The sequence below is a fragment of the Pollicipes pollicipes genome, unplaced genomic scaffold (genome assembly GCF_011947565.3).
Source record: "Pollicipes pollicipes isolate AB1234 unplaced genomic scaffold, Ppol_2.1 Scaffold_6052;HRSCAF=7182_pilon_pilon_pilon, whole genome shotgun sequence".
Taxonomy (NCBI): Eukaryota; Metazoa; Arthropoda; class Thecostraca; order Pollicipedomorpha; family Pollicipedidae; genus Pollicipes; species Pollicipes pollicipes.
Window position 1 is genome coordinate 21,750,492 of NW_023596805.1, and position 16,752 is coordinate 21,767,243.

A 16,752-nucleotide genomic window follows, 5' to 3' on the forward strand; every position below is an offset into this window, starting at 1 on the left:
TCTACCCTCCTGGCATCCAATTTTGAACGATGACCTGGTCGGACCTGACCCACATGGGAGAACACAAGTGGTCAGAATGGACTTCCCACAGTCTTAACGCTTACTTCCGTGCCCTCAATATCCGTATTGACCTGGTGATATAGGTTTTAACGGCACGTATTGGACCCCCGCTTTTGATCTCTGGTGACCTTACATTTGACGTAGCGTGAAAATGTGGTGTGCATTCCCATGATTTGATATGATCATCAGAATGGTATCGTTATTTTCTCATAGACGTCTGGAAGTTGGAGATCCTAGGAGGAAATCAAACTCCACCCCCTCCCCCCTTCCCGGCCGGGAGCGGGCTGACTGCTTCAGTTAGAGCGCCCCAGCCGTAGCTTCCGACGTTTACTACCGCTCGGAACTGATGTCAAGAGAGTAGTAGGGGTGGGTAAAAGTGGCATCACGGTAGCCCATAGTCAGCTGTGAACGCCCCCACCGCAGGCGAGCCAAACCTTCACCTTCATATACGAGGACAACAGCATTCGCACCCTCTGCTACTTCAAGTGGCCGGACGGCGAGACCATGGACAGCACCCTCGAGCTTGTGTGAGTACCACCGCCACGCCCGTCCATGGAGAGGGAGCTAGTGGCGTGCCTCGCCGCCCATCAACCTCTTACGAGTGCCGAGTGTGCTGCTCCGCCGTTCAGTGATGACGTGCGAGTGTCGAGTGCCGTGCTTCACCGTTCAGTGACGGCGTGTGAATGTCGAGTGCCGTTCTCCCCGTTCTGTGATGGCGTGTGAGTGCTGAGTGTTGTGCTCCACCGTTCAGTGACGGCGTGTGAGTGTCGAGTGCCGTTCTGCACCGTTCTATGATGGCGTGTAAGTGCGGCGGAGCACAACTAAGATGTTGTGCTCCGCCGTTCAGTGACGGCGTGTGAGTGCTGAGTGTTGTGCTCCACCGTTCTGTGATGGCGTGTGAGTGCTGAGTGTTGTGTTCCACCGTTCAGTGATGACGTGTGAGTGTCGAGTGCCGTGCTCCACCGTTTAGTGATGGCGCGTGGGTGCTGAGTGTCGCACCACTCCGCCGACTCAAGCCTTGTGAGCAATGGTGAGACGTTCACCATACGATTGGCAGTACACTAGCCACAATGGTATGTCGTTCCTTCAGGCAACACCCAGAGGCCAACATGCCTTGTGCTCAACATGCTCAACATGCTCAGAAACAGGGTAGAGGTGGGGGAGGGGGAGACCAGATCGTCTCCAAATATATAACATGGTCCACCCCTGCGATTGAGTACCTCCTTCACACCGCTTGCAAGGCTGTGACGTTACCATGAGGGAGGACAGGTGTGATCCTGAATGCTGCGCATGGGCGCTGCTGAGCTCGGTGATGCAGCGCTGTACACTGCTAAGCCTCGTGTGGGACGTTACCCTATAAACCGTTGCAGCGGCGCCTTCAGGCAAACTGACGAATGTCTCTAAAACAAGGATATCGGAATTACGAGGTAAGGTGGCCTCTCTTTTGTCGGAAAAAGTCGTGCAGAAATATGAGCATGTCGATTACCTCCACTAAACCAGCGCATTGTGCTCCGGAAAGACCGATTGCTGTTGGATCATTGTGTAAGCTGTATGCGAATACATGCTACCTTGCTTCTTTGGCCAAATTCGGTTTGTTGCCACATCAGTCTGACAGGACTATCTCAGCTGTAACCATTTTGTGTGATGTAGTGACAGGCTAATTATGGCTGCCTAAACTTACTACAGACAATTAACTAGTCTTCCTACGCGTGCGTTAAACATAGCCTTAATCTCCACACAGCGCCATCCGATTTTGCGACGTCCTCATGTTGGCATGGCAACACAAAAGGCGGACTCGCTTACACCTGCGGATGGTTGAGTGTCACCACCAAGCTAAAATGCGCACTCGAAAAAAGGCTCGATTTTCAACAGGACGCGAGTACTCGTCATCGATGCTACTATTGATTATCTGTGCAAAAGATTACATCCCCGTCGTGCTTGACGGAAGGACAAGGTCACGCATTCGTGCAACACATTATCACAACTTTGATGATGATGCTGCTTGATGAGGATTATGATTCATTGGGATACTGTACTGGCAAACCAAAGTTAGGCCTGCGCACCGCCAGATGGCAGGACGCTTTGAGCCGGTGCACTGTCTGATCAGTAAGCCTCTCCAGCACGTTTCTTCCACCAACGCCCATCACCGGCAGGGCTGTTCCTCAGGGGCCCCATAGGCCCAGCCATGTACATCAAGATAAATATCAAGAACCGGCAAATCCGCTATAGCGTGGTGCATAACAGCCTATATCACCGCGGTCTTGACAATGGCCGGAGCATTGCCACGTGGTTCCGAACTTTATTAAACTGCACGGTAACGAAGCGCTCGTTTTCGTCAGGGCATCTTCCGGTCATGTCAAGCAGTTCCGTCCGAGCCCAACATGATGTTATTTTAAGCACTCAGCTGTGTGGTGACGTGCCGAGCGACTCAGAAGATCGGTGGGGAGGTCTATAGAGGCCGCATAGGTAAACACCGGTGATGTGTTTGCCCATGTACACCGGTGTCCGCGGTGATGTGTACTTCGCGCGCAGGCGGATGGTGACCTGTCGATCGCCGCCGCCGTTTCCTCCAGCATCTACCTTGGGATGCAAAACTGGGACCGCTAAAAACGCCAGACTTTGGAGTGTTATTGTGCTCTTAAATGTCTCCACCTTGTTTAACAGTTCAGCATCACGTAGTGTCGTGACTTGCAGGGCTCATGAGGTAGGCTAATCCTCTTACACGGCAGGCTTTAAGCGAGCTCAGTAAGGCTTCATGCGTGCGCGTGCTGAAGGTGCTGCGTTGTATAGGCTTTACGCTATATATAGGTGGCGGCAAAAAGTTGCTCGGTCCTTGCCTTCCGGTTCGACTCAATCATCCACGGAACTCACCTGAGTCCCAGCAATAACACTTACGTACGCCCTACGCCTGTGCGTTCTAAAGAACCTGTAATAATCCTCAGGGTCTGATGAAATTATGCGACGTTTCCGATGCAACACCGTCCTACGGTCTGATGAATTATATGACGCACCTATGCTACTGTCCAACGGTCTGATGGAAGCCTGTGACGTTTCCCAGTGTATGTGCGAACCATTTTGCTGTCGTTTCAAAAATAATCGACATAATTACGGCATTACAGGACATAGCTGTACGTTGCTGGACAGATGCTAGCCAATTTCTAATTATCACGCATCGGGTGATCAAGCACACCATGCAGACGGATTGTAAGGCTTGATTGGAAACGCATATGCTGCTCCAAATGGATAGCACTTAAGTGTCGTAACAAATGGTTTTCTTATTGACTATGAAGATGAAAATATCCTTAACGCAATCACCAGTCGTGTATTATTTGCAGGCGAATTAATGAGTTCTTTAAATTTGACTACCGTACCACCGTTCTTCTGTTACTGTCCACCAGATTCAACTAGGTCAATGTCTTTACCATGCATGATATTCTTCCTATTAGTTGTGCGAATCATTGTTATTATTTTCGTGATTTCTCTTCAAGCTGCCATGCAGCTTTTTGATTGATTAATAAGCTTATAGTCATAATGCTGTGCCTTCTCCCTCCAGCTTCTAGAGTGCCAATTTGATGACTTTGCGAGTGGTTTAAACCAAAACATTCATACTTCAAGGGCCTGTAAAGCAAAACTTGTATTTCGCCATTAACCGTTCACTTTGATCACTTGTGGTCACTTTGGGTGGGATCAGACATTAGTAATAGCCTTATTCCTTGAGGAAAAACCAGGGTTATGGAGATATAGTTGCGTTGCTCTTCTGTAACATGCCTTTATCGAAACGAATAGCAGAACTTCTGCTATTCGTTTGGATAAAGGCAGGCTGCCGAAATATCAACACATCTACATCTCCATTCTGCTGGTTCTCTCCGAGGAATAAGGCTATTACTACTGTCTTATCTATATGAATAATGTTCCTCATAAATGCACTTAACAGCTCACGTCGTTTTGGGTAAAGACTAATTGTTAAGCAGCAGCATGCTCTCTCGGTCATTCAACATCATTGCTTTCTGCGATGTGTTTTGTCTTTGCCACAAAAGTCTAGACAAGGTCTTGGCTTAAGCCTTTACACATGGCAGGCCAGTAAGCATCAACAGCATATAATTCCTGCAGCGCTTTGGTCAGTAGCTCAAAATCAATGACAAAAGACGACTGTCGCAAATATATCTGCTGTTTAGGGCTCTTCGGAGCTGCAAGAAATTTGTACGGCATTATTTTGCTTGTCTGAGGAAAAGGGTTAAATTTCTTTGTAGTCCCTGTGCGAACAGGCCTTATGCCTCAACTCTTTTCAACTTCGCTTTATCAGAGTGGCCTCAGAGGCTCCCTAATATCCCGAAAACTAGGCAAGCTGTAGTCACGGAAAACCCTGCACTGGAAAGACCTTGTATAATTGCACACCAGCTGTGTGGTTGAATAAACAGCAAGAACGTCTATGACAGCAGCAACATCAGTGACAATAACAAGAACGTTCTCAGCAATGACAGCAATAACGACAACATCAATAATTACAACTACATATAAAATATAACTACAATATGCTACAGCATCCATCCACAGTCTGACAAACATCCGGAAGTTGCATCAGCTCCCCGAAAGCCAAGCTGTTGGGATGTTTATGATCTCCCATCGCGTCACCGTACCTCAATTCTGGCTCTCCTGTAACGACCTAGCTCCACTCAGCTGCACGGCCGGTGTCACATAGGCATGCTCTAGGAGGAATCAAGCCTAAAGACAGCCCTTGATGCTGGATATCGTCAATGTTTGTCATGACCGGAGTTCATGACACGCCGATAGTTTCGTGCCCTGATGTCAAGCTCCGGCGACTTTTTGATCCGTGTCTGGCCAAATGACGCCGAAGGCAGTTAAGCGCTGTTGACTACAAGTGGCACCAGGTTACACCGTCGGTCGCAGAGGACGGCCGCCTGGCACGGCACGCCATCTGGTGGCGGCATGTGTCGCGTGACAAGCCCGGCCACCTTACTTGGTACCATTCGACATGGCCATTTCACAGCACGCGGCAGTTGAAACGAGAGCATCTATGTGACCTGGCCCGGCTTAGGTTACATTGTCCCACATCCAATCGTCTCAAGGGCCACAATCCATCATATATAAAAATGGCATTATGCAGCAGTAAATAAGGTGCGAACGTATATTAACCCAACTCTGACCGGCCAATGAAAAATGGGCACTGAAGGCGCCCGAAAATGAAAAAGAATGACGAACTAGCTGCACCAGTACACTGCAGCTGTGTGTGAGCGTGACCGGTGGCCTGGACTGTTGGGCGTCCGAGTCTGAAACTCGCACGCACTCACCGGTTTTTGTGTGCGGCGCTAGGCGTCTCCGTTGGCTTCCTCCACGCATCGGCGTTTTTGCTTTCAGCGTGTTGTATATATGGGGCTTGCGCTGCCCTGGAGCTGAAATGTCCGGCATTACGTAGGTTGTTGGGTGCGTTTGTGAGGAACATTAGGCACATACTGTCTGCTTTACTCCTCGTAGGATAACCAGAAGAAAGGGGTTTAGATGCGTTCATATTTCGGTCGCATACCTTTACGAAAGCAATATCTGAAGGCATATGTATACATATATATATATATATATATATATATATATATATATATATACATGCTTTTGTGAATATGGACATGCAGCCGTAATATTAATCCAATCTATCTCTCCATTCTCCTGTTTATTCTACGAGGAACAAGACAAATACCATGTCTTATTTGATTGACCGGCCTTTCAGTTTCGCACAGCGTTGCAGTGTATGGAGCACGGCTAGTGATTAACGATAACGTTGTTTGAAGCCAGCCGTCGTGGAGACGCACGCTTTGGTTCCGTGCGTGCTCAGAAGGCGGCTACGGGATCCAACGGATCCGCAAGTACGTAATTTTAAGACCGGGTCTGACCCCATTTCGCTGCTGCTACCCACGGTTTGTTCTTGATGGCTGCCATTCTTGATGTCTGTCTTGATGACTGAAATGTGACAGAGAACGGTTGGTAGATATTGGTACACATGAAAATGGTACACGTTTGCCAACTGATACACTTGCTGATATACAGAACACTTACAGCGTTACCTGAGAAGTCTGGGTTTGTGCTAAAAGCGTGGCAACACCTGTGGTGGCATTGTGTACCGAACTCAACCTTGTTGACATAAGTACCAAATGGAATCGTTGGGAGACAAACAAACGCACAAGTGTGTGTGGAGTGTAAGTGGAGTTTTCCTTCATCGGGATGCAATTGTGACAATGTGATGTGTTTTCTCTCCCAAGTCTATTCCAGCACGTCGAACCTAGGTTCCCAAACGTGTACGCTCATCGTTTCCACCATGGAGTGTTTGTAATGTTTTTAATGTAATGTAATGCTTCCACTAACCTGGTCATACCACAAGTGATGCGCTTCGGCACGAATGTCATGTGACAGCGGAGAGAGCGGGACAATGTTCTGTTCGTTGCTCAGAAAACTTTCTATACCGGCTTGCCCTGTGAGTAGGGATTAAACAAAACGAAAATATGGCAACTGAAGTGTCATGAAACTGATCTTGTTATATTTCACCACCCACCAACAGACATGAACAAAAGATAAATGACACTATGATAGTAACATAAATAGCGGAGGTCACTGTAGACGACCTGGTTTTCCGTTGCATTTCGTTTTTTGTGCCTAATTTATTGTGTTCTGCTAAGCGGATTTTTCAGGGAACTTATCTGTGGCACCGTCATTTCAATGAAGGGAGCTCATGCATCTAACATTTGGCCTGGGGACACAGCTTTCTACAAAATGTCAGCTCTGGCCCACCCACCCAGCTGGTGATCCAGCCCGCAAAAGCCCATATTGATGCAATGCTGACCCGCCATCAAGCCGCAAATACTAAGTTAATGCTATATCCATTTTGTCATTTGTCCTTTATTTTACGCCTGTTCACTTAAGTGTGCATATGTTTAACTACGGCATGTCTGTGTCACGTAAAACACAACATTGCTTGGTTAACATCAGTGATGCTGCTTGAAAAGCAGCGATCAAAGTTCCTGGACGATGGAATTTCTACACCACCAAAGTAGATCTAACATCATCAAATGCGTCACAATCACCACAATGTCATAAGTCGCGTTCAAGAGCCAGAAGCAGGGTTCTTATACGGTGTACATTGCCCGCATTTAGTTACATCATACAACACCTAATCAATATCACATGGGAGTTTTGAAATTATTTAATTTTCCTCGTACCACTGTCCATGTTCCATCCCACAATTATCGCTATGCCGTTTGTGTGATGCCGTGTTAATGCAAGGATAGAAGTGCTATCTTGTACACGAATGTCAATGTCGATGGTGTTACCCGTGCAGTGACACCATTGACACTAAGCATTGCCACAAAAGTACGATACTTGTTAAGTGCATTAGCGAGGAACATTATTCACATAGATAAGACAATAGTATTGACCTTATTCCTCGGAAAAACAGGAGAATGGAGATATAGTTAGGTTGATATTTCTGCAACATACCTTTAAAGAAACAATAGCAGAAGTTAATTCAAAATGCCTGCCGATGATCCTATTCAATTTTTTAGTTTTATTTTTAAAACAGCAAACCAAAGATTTTGGGGGACATCTTATATTTTCTTTAAAAAAATACCTGAAAAGCTCAGTAGAGTCATCGGCAGGCAGCTTTAAATTCACCTCTGCTATTGTTTTGATTAAAGCATGTTGCCGAAATATCAACATAACTACATCTCCATTCTCCTGTTTTTTTTTCCGAGGAATACCGCTAATATTACTCTCTTATCTAAATGCCACAAACAGCATAAGATAAAGTTTCATGCCGCAACAAAATCTCTGTGACATGAGATGTAAAAGTAATGTTCAGGAACCATGTCTACGCTTCGTATAACTTGCCGACTCAACTTTCGATTCTTATCAAGTGTTCCATGAAGATTCATGTTGAGATGAAATTTGCTCGCACAGATATGGCAAGAGATGTATAAAATTGGCGGACGTAACAAAACATTAATGAAACATATGTTTCAAACTAATAGCAATTGGACGAAGAAAAAATTGTCTATGTATATATATATATATATATATATATATGTATATATATATATGTATATATATATGTATATATATATATATATACATAGACAATTTTTTCTTCGTCCAATTGCTATATATATATATATATACATATATATATATACATATATATATACATATATATATATATATATATATATATATATATATATATATACACATCGATTTAAGAGCCCTGTGGTTGCGGTTGAAAGCCGCATTTCCTTCAGATATAAATAGGTAAATTCTATGACACCACTTTTTCAGCTTCGACTGCAAAAAAGTTTCAAAACTCTTACGACCACGCCGCCGACGCTCTATTGCGCTGGTATTAGGGACTTCGCTGCCACCCCGTCGCGCACACCTAGCGGCGAACGTTTTTTTACGTTTGGTGTTTCGTGGAGTCTTGCAGTCCAGCGAGAAAACTTCCGCGGTTGGATAAATTTGCAGCAGATTTGCTCCACCACCACCAGCGTTTTTATATCTACCGGAATCATTGCGCTGCCGGCCCCGGGGCGGTTGCAAACAAGCTGAGCTATGTGGCGCTAAGACACCATAAAAAGGAAAAGATGCTCAGGTGCTACCAAACAGCGAGTGGGCAGTGTTTTGTTCCGCGCTCGCGTTGCGTGCGTGGGTGCGTGCGTGCGTGCGTGCGTGCGTGCATACTTACGTGCGTGCGCGTGTGGGAGAGGGAGGGAGTGCAGCGTAAGTTACGTGCATCATTTGGTTTCATCTGACGCTGGCACACACAGGTTTTTTTATCACATCAAATGGTATATGGTTCAGGCTAATCAGGACGCCGATATGCCATCGGTCTTCAGGTTACAGGGGGAGAGGGGGGGGGGGGGGGTTGCTTCCAGAAAATCGGCACGGAGTGTGTCGGCTGTTCCACTTATGAGGCAAATGGTATCTTCTGATTCCTGTCGCAATGAGCATATGCAGTTTTTCATCCGCTAGCTATGATGTTTTACCCTCCAAGTTTTCTGTGTTATTCATTTACGTGCGTATTGATAGCAGTAGCGGGTTTTCAGTGACTGAAAAGGCACTGTTATTCTGTAGGAGATATTGCAGTACACTTCAGTGATCTCTCGTATCTTGTTGGTGAGTAGGCCGCCCAGCGGAATGTGTTCCATTGTTTCACGGCGCCTGCGCCTACCATGCCACAAGCGGTCCAATCTCTCCCGCCGGCATTGTGGGAGAAACTGAAACACAGCCCGTCGCGAGACTAAAAACCAGAGTGTTTGCGATCAAACGTCAAGCATGCGATCTCATAAGGCGAGGGAAGTGCATCAGATGTGCGTCGTAGTGACTGGCCGCATAAGAATATGCTCTATTTACGTAATGTTAGTCGCGGGAGTTGAGATCATTTGAATATATTGTTTATGACTTTTGCCGTTCCGAATGGCGGTGGACTGTTTTCTGGTGCGAATTGCTGCTGAATTTGTTAAGTGCAATGCAAAACCCCGGGATTTCTTCTTAATTGCAGCCATCATATTGAAAGACAGGTCAATATAATTGTTTTTGCTCCGCGTAGGTGTTGAGAACTCGGGCAAGCCGTTTGCAGCAAGCGGTCATGGGTGGAAATTGAAGTGTCCGGCTGAATTTCGTAGACTCGAACCCGCCCTACACCCATTACCTAGCTGGGTGCCCGCCCGGTAAGCGCAGCATACACGCCTCACCCATTCACTTGGAAACTTGTATGATATCTCTATTTACTACTTTTGCCTGTTTTCTCTGTTCATAATATTCTGGCGCAGTTCCTGTCCATGCTGAAAGTTACATTGGGAGCCTTCACCGCATGGCCAATGTCAACTTAAGTTTAACATTAATATCGTGAGCTTGCAATGGACTATTAGGTTTTCCCACCTGTGTAACATCCATATTCTTCATACCACACCCATCATCAGTTAAGATCTGATGAGACGATGAGATAGTATGTGTGATGAGATAGCATTTCATGATTTACCTCTGATAAGTCAACAATGCTGGTCCAAATACATCAGGCTTTTTTCAAGTTCCAATTACAGAGAGCAAAGTTACCTTTTCATTTCTGCAGAGAATACACATGGAGCTCATATTGCCAAACTTCGACAGAAATGTGTTATTCGCGGATGCGCCCAAACACAGTCGTATTGTGCAGCCGAAGTAAAGCCGGTTTCTTTTGCAGCGTTTGTGCCCCTTATAGATCCCTCCCATTCAATTTCACATCCCAACTCCCGGTTTCATTTGGCCACAGGCTTCAACTTTTGCTCTGTACGTCCACATTTAGACCAGCAGCACGCTTGATAAAACGTCTAAAGCCGGTTCTTTTCAGCCAAAGTGTTTCGTTCCAGAGCGGCACACGATGCTGGCTGCGTCTTGGGGTCTCTAAAATGTGGCAGATGCAACAACATCTTGGCGCTCGTAAGATGCGACGGGCACTCTGCGGCACGGACCGACTGCATCCTTCTAATGATACGCATCTACACAGTGTTCTGCGCTCTGGCCCTCCCACGATGCCGTCAGTTCGTCCCACGGCTTCAAATGCCGTTCACCTTTTCTAAAATAAAAAGGACATTTTTCAGGGCAGGTGACAAAACATCGCTCGAAAGCCTTGGATTCTTCTGCTCTTTACTGCGGCCGAAAATATTTACATAGCACAGGTAACGTGAATCAGAACCGTATCTAGCCCACTTGAAACCACCGACACTCACACTGAAACACATTCCAGTGGTCCTTGGGCATGGGTCTCTTCCACAGGCGCGATGCAATCACCTTGCTTGCCGATAGCCCCTTGCTGCCCGCATCCGGAGCGCCCGCGGCGGTGTATACGCGGCCACGCTGCACACCAACATGGCCTGCGTGCCACTCGGTGCACACACCGTCCCTCTTGAGCTGTGCCTCTTCTGGACCGGGCGCACGCGACGTTGGGCGGCCAGCACGTGCCTTCTGGGAGCGGATGGTTCAGCGACGGCACTTGTCTGGGGCGGGGTTAGGTGCTCTAGCTGCGTGACTGAGTGTGCAGGGGGATCATGGGACGGCTTTTGCGCTCCGCGCCATGTTCAGCTGTGTATAAGCACCGATCATGGGCTCCGGCGTACCGCATGATTTGGAATGCTACCCATAAAACGTGCCAAATTTCTGTCACATAAACGGTGAGCGTTCGCAAAAAAAATGACAGCCCATGGACTCGGACGACATGTGTCATATGGGCGGACCTCTTGCTGACGCCACCCCTGCCTCTCCCGGCCGGTGATGGGGGGGGGGGGGAATGAGTCATTTGCCGGAGACCGTAGCCGCCGCCCTGCCTGCCATGACCCCTGGGTCGGCGTCTGCTCTTACGACGGGCGGATCGGTATCCACGCGTTACATGGGTCATATTGCCGCACTGTTCCGCATCACATCATCACGCCGTATCTTCATCCGAATAAAAACCTCCGGATCATATCCCTGCCATATTCGGTCAAAAACGTGACGCACTGGGAACAGTTACCCACTGCATACTTGCGTCAGATCTGGATCACGTTTTCTGATGATATCTGAATCGTATTTCTAGATCCCATCCGGATCCTATTTCCGGATCACATCCGAATCATACCTCTGGATCATATCGTGTGGTCTGCATGTCGGATGGCGTTGGACAATGTGACGAAGGTGACCGCAAACGTTGTTTATTTGGCAGGCCGAGGCTGCTGGCAAATGGCTGACGTTGCGACACGTCCCACGCCAGCAGCTATCAAGACAACGAGCTTATCTTAGCCGGTCTACAGAAATGCAATTTCAGCTTTATTAGACAGAGCGCGAAAAATGTGATTGTGAGCGGCAGCCTTTTAACGTCAGCAAATTTAGAACTTGGCGCGCTTTTGCACCCCGACTATCGTCACGCTATGGACGAAAACACCGCCGTTACGAAAGCCCCCCAGATAACCCTCGCGTCTCAATGGGCCCGTATGAAGGACAGGAGTCGGCCAAATTGATGCAGCGGAACGACAAAGTTTTGACAAAACAAAAACATAAGTGAGGGGATACGCCGATACGCTCTGCTTATTTGTCACAGCAATTATTTTTGGCATGCCCAAATAGATATCTACGACAGGAACCCAGTTTGCATGATTGGTGAATGGACTTATCTTCATGCCTTGACGTTGACAACTGGGCTTGAACCATTCACGTGTTTTTTGTAAAATGGGATGTAAAGATGTTCTCAGAGCTTTCGGCTACTTGCTTCGCAAATCACAAAACGCTGCAAGGCCACGACAGTTTTGTCCATGAGGTGCTCTCCGTGTTTTGTGCGTGTTATTCTGATCAATACCGGACGGCAAGCTCTGAGGTTTGATTCGTTCGGTTCCGCTCACTAACCCGTGGATGAGGTGCGTGTCACGCAAGCCAGGTAAAAGCACAACAATTCATTACTGACGGCTGTGAGCATGCCGTCCGCGTACGGGACTCATTATTGTACGGGGATTGTGCGAGCCTGTTTAAGAGGCTAGTTTATGCACGTTACTGAAATTTTTTTTCCCTTGCATCATACAGCATTGCATATTACCACATGCACGAGTCGTGAAACGGAAGAGGAAATATGATATTTACCGAAGTTTTCATCGGATGGCGTTTCCGCGAAGGTCTGATACGCATTTGTTCAGGGTATATATATATATATATATATATATATATATATATATATATATATATAACCACTACGGACGAACGTGGTCTACCATGATGGGTTTGTAGGTGCCTCGGCGCTGGCGACGGCGAAAAACTTCCGTTGCCTCCCATCGTGAAGGAAAACCGCATCAGGGTGCCGCCCGTGCCCCGCCAGGATTACATTTTATTTCCAATTGTTTAGCCGACATGATATAGTGGACATTTATCACACAAGACTTGCAGTGCCAGACCGCAGCAGGGCGATAAATTTGCCAGGGCGTCCCTGTTGATATCAACGTTGGCCACGGCATTGAAATGGGGCAAGGCACGCGGGGCGGCGGCCGTGCGTTTGAAAAGGCGCAGAGAAGCGAGCATCATTGGCGGACGGCGTTCAGGAGAGTCCGTCCGGTGATATCCCAGCCGGCGTATCATCTGTGTTTGACATGGCTGTCGTGTCCGATGTGCCGTCGCGGATAATTTCATGCTTGGCAGAACCAAATTAGTATGATTGCGTATCTGATGAGGAGACACATGACGTGTGCCTCTGACAGCTAAAACTCTGCAGTCATGTGGTGCTCGCTTTGTTGAAGGTGCCGCCCCCAGGCTAAAAGAGGTCTGCGGTACATTAGCATACACCTCTCAATGTTGGTTCGTAGAGCTCCTCCAGTTAACTGCTTTTGGTATTTGCATTAGGCCAGATCTCATTGTAATTCAGCTCACACTTCCTACCTCCGTCTTCGATCAGCGCCATTGTTGTTCTGCGGTTTTGCGAGCCGTGTGAGCGAGGATAGGGCTCTCAAACAACACCGGGAATTGGCTTTTGTTGGTGCTGCGGTTTCACTGCCTTTGTTTTGCATCGCCACCGAGGATGTCTCACCACAGAATACTGCAAATGCATACTAGGTGTGCATACTAAACTGTCCTAATTTGTAGTAAAGCTTGCGGTACCGTGCAGCATGCGTCCAAGCCTTCAGCGTCCGGCAAAAATTATCCCGCAATCAAAACCGCTTTGGTCCGCACCTCACAAATTCTGGCAGACATAATCAACAGGCTCATGACCGACTATATACGTCACGGCGTCGGCGGCGTCGGCGGCATTACAAGCCTCACACTAGCCTCAAACCGATCATTTCGCGGCGATATACAGCCAGCTGTACATCGTGGCGTCTGGGCCGTCACAAGACTCGCTAAACTTCGCATTACAGTCAGGCCTTTCATTTCGTTACACGCCCGGACGGCGCGCCAATGCGACGTTAAACGCAAATGGAATGTATTTGGGCGGACGCTGGTCAGCAGCGCGTCAGTGAAACTGATCGGCGTCTGGACCGCCGCGCCGTTCGACCGACCGCCCCGCTGCTGCGGTGTTTGACATGCTGTCGATGCGCCCCGCCAGAAGGAGTGATTGGTCTGGACTCGGAGATCCAGAACACCCCCCCCCCCCCTCGCTGTCGTCGCCGGCTCTCAGAACGGAGCACGGACTGCGCCATAATTGGCGGCAATCGACACAGAGCCGACGGGGTGTGAGGCTTGCCCGGCCCGAGCGTATTGCCTTCAGCACAGCAGGGCGGAGGCCGCCAGCGATGAGAAGATCGGGTGAAATATCCTACCGTCCAAATAAAGATCACGAAAACAAAAGGCCGTAAGGGATAAAGGTGGAAGCTATGAAGTACAGTTTGGAAGAAAATTTTGTCTTAGACACGGTGCGAGAAATATCGTTTAGGACAAACGTCGTGATGCAGGATAAAAAATTGTACGCCTTAAAGATATGACGTCAAAGGCCAGTCAGGATCGGTATCACACGGATGAAAGGCCGCAACGGCAGTGCCTGCGGGACAACGGAGCAAAGGTGGCAAGGGCAAGGCGTTATTCAGGACAAGGACCGTACGGGATCATGATCCCCTGGTCTGCGGTTCGCATCTCATGTACGACTTGGCAGGAAAGCAGGCATTGTAACTAGAGCCGGATTGGCAAGCGATGGCGACTTCATCCTCACCACTAGGAAGACGGAGCCGAACGTGTGTCCGCCCGCAGCCCAGCGCCGCTGCGAATACAACTGCAGAGACAGGCATTCGCCTTTGTGGTTGATCGCCGGCATCCACCTAGCGACACAATGTTGCCGGGACTTCATCCAGCTGGCAGTTTTCTCGACACAGAATAGGAGGTGAAGGATACTGACCTCTACCATACGACTGGATGCAGATTCAGAGGGCCCACAATATCGGCCCAATTGCGGCCAAGATCCGTAGAAAACCATCTGATCTCCAAACATCATCTTATCCAGTTAAAAGTATCAATAGCATCTGGATCAGAGCCATCAGCATAAGTACCATCAGCACCAGTTCACTACCAGTATTAGATCAGTATCATATCAGTATCAGAATCAGCATCAGATCAGCATCAGTGTCATCAGTATTCCATTAGTTAAGATCAAACATGTAATTAGATCCGCAGACGGCTTTGCACATTTCATGTGATATTTATCGATGCATTTATTTAATTGGGGTTGCACAATAAATCTTCAGCTGGCTTTGGAGAAGCAGAAGATATGCTCTCGGTTTTGTCTTCCTGCCCAAATAACCGTCGGCTTTTAGTAAAATGTCACATAAAGCTCGAGAAATGACCCGGGAAGGCTGCAAGCGGCCGGCTTAAATTCAGTGGGCTCTATTTTGCAGAGAACAATGACCGTCTAGGCTTTGCAGCCTTTCAATCGGAGTGTTGCAGTGGTCGATCTCATCCATGCAGTCCAGCATCGACTTTGTCCACCACTCTCACAACGAAGCTGCCACAACAGTCACCCACGAAATCTGTTTCTGCTTCGTTTATGGATGTCTTGTGTGGGCCTCCAGTTAGTTTGCGTCACCTCACTCTCATTTTCTGAAGTGAAACCCCTTTACCGCGCGAAAATATTAGGCTGGGTGCCCTCCGTTTTCTTAGGCGGTTTTTCCATGCAGTACCCATATTTGTAATGCAGACTTTCGCAGGTAGGCTCCGTGCAGCCTTCCTGCTCCCTCGTCAGAACCCACGCTCAGCGGCCTCCACTCTGTTGAGCGCACTCGGTGCGTGCGTTGGGACAACCGTTTCCATACCTCCGCATGCGCACCTCCATATCCGCCCGTGTCCAGTGTGGCAGGCCAGCGTTCCACGGCCTGCGACCGTAGTGACTGGCGGCATAAGAATGTGCTTCATTTACATAGTGATAGTGTCAAGCGGAGTTGGAATCATTTGAATATATTTGTTTATGACTTTTGCCGTCCCGAATGGCGGTGGACTGTTTTATTGTTGCCAATTGCTGCTAAGTTTGTTTAGTACAATACAAAATCCGGGATACCTTTTTAATTGCAGCTATCATATTGGAAGACAGCTCAAAATAATTGTTTTTACTCCTCGTGGGTGTTGAGAACTCGGGCAAGCCGTTTACAGCGAACGGCCATGGGTGGAAATTGAAGTGTCCGGCCGAATTTCATAGACTTGTTCTCGCCCTCCACCCATTACCTACGCCCGTGTCCACCCGGTAAGCGCTGTATACACGCCTCTTTCATCCACTTGAAAGCTGAAAGCCTTCCCTCCCCGCCCGCGTCCAGTATGGCGAGCCAGCGTTCCACGGCCTGCGACCGTGCTCGCCAGGCGGCGGGCCTTCGCGCCAAAACGGGGTCTGCGACAGCCAGGTGGCGCGCCACCACTCTTTGCCCGCTCATCGATCCCTGGCGCCATTGGCGGTGGTCCTGATGCTGCGGGGGGGGGGGGGGGGGCCCTGGCCGGGCCGCTCTGACGTCACCACTTGACGAGTGGGGCAATCTCGCGGTGCTCAACATGGGTCGACTTTGGGCTCGGTTTCATCAGCGTCACAGACAGGTGGCGCTTGGTGCGTTGCGCGCACCGAGAGCGGAGAGCGACCTGTCCACCAGTCCACCTGTCACGTGGACAAGTGGCGCATAGCGCACGGGTGGATCATTACCTGCGTCATGGTAACGTGGATGTCAGATATCCATAGTTTGCTCG

The 16,752-nt window shown here is 48.4% G+C and overlaps 1 protein-coding gene across 1 annotated transcript in view; it reads left to right on the forward strand.

The window, feature by feature from the left end:
- The window catches only part of LOC119104348 (tachykinin-like peptides receptor 99D), a 61,132-nt gene that overhangs the window by 4,173 nt on the left and 40,207 nt on the right, over positions 1-16,752 (forward strand). Inside the window, exon 2 of the mRNA XM_037228043.1 lies at positions 484-587. Coding sequence (XP_037083938.1) covers positions 484-587 — 104 coding nt within the window. The remainder of the gene's footprint in view (positions 1-483; positions 588-16,752) is intronic.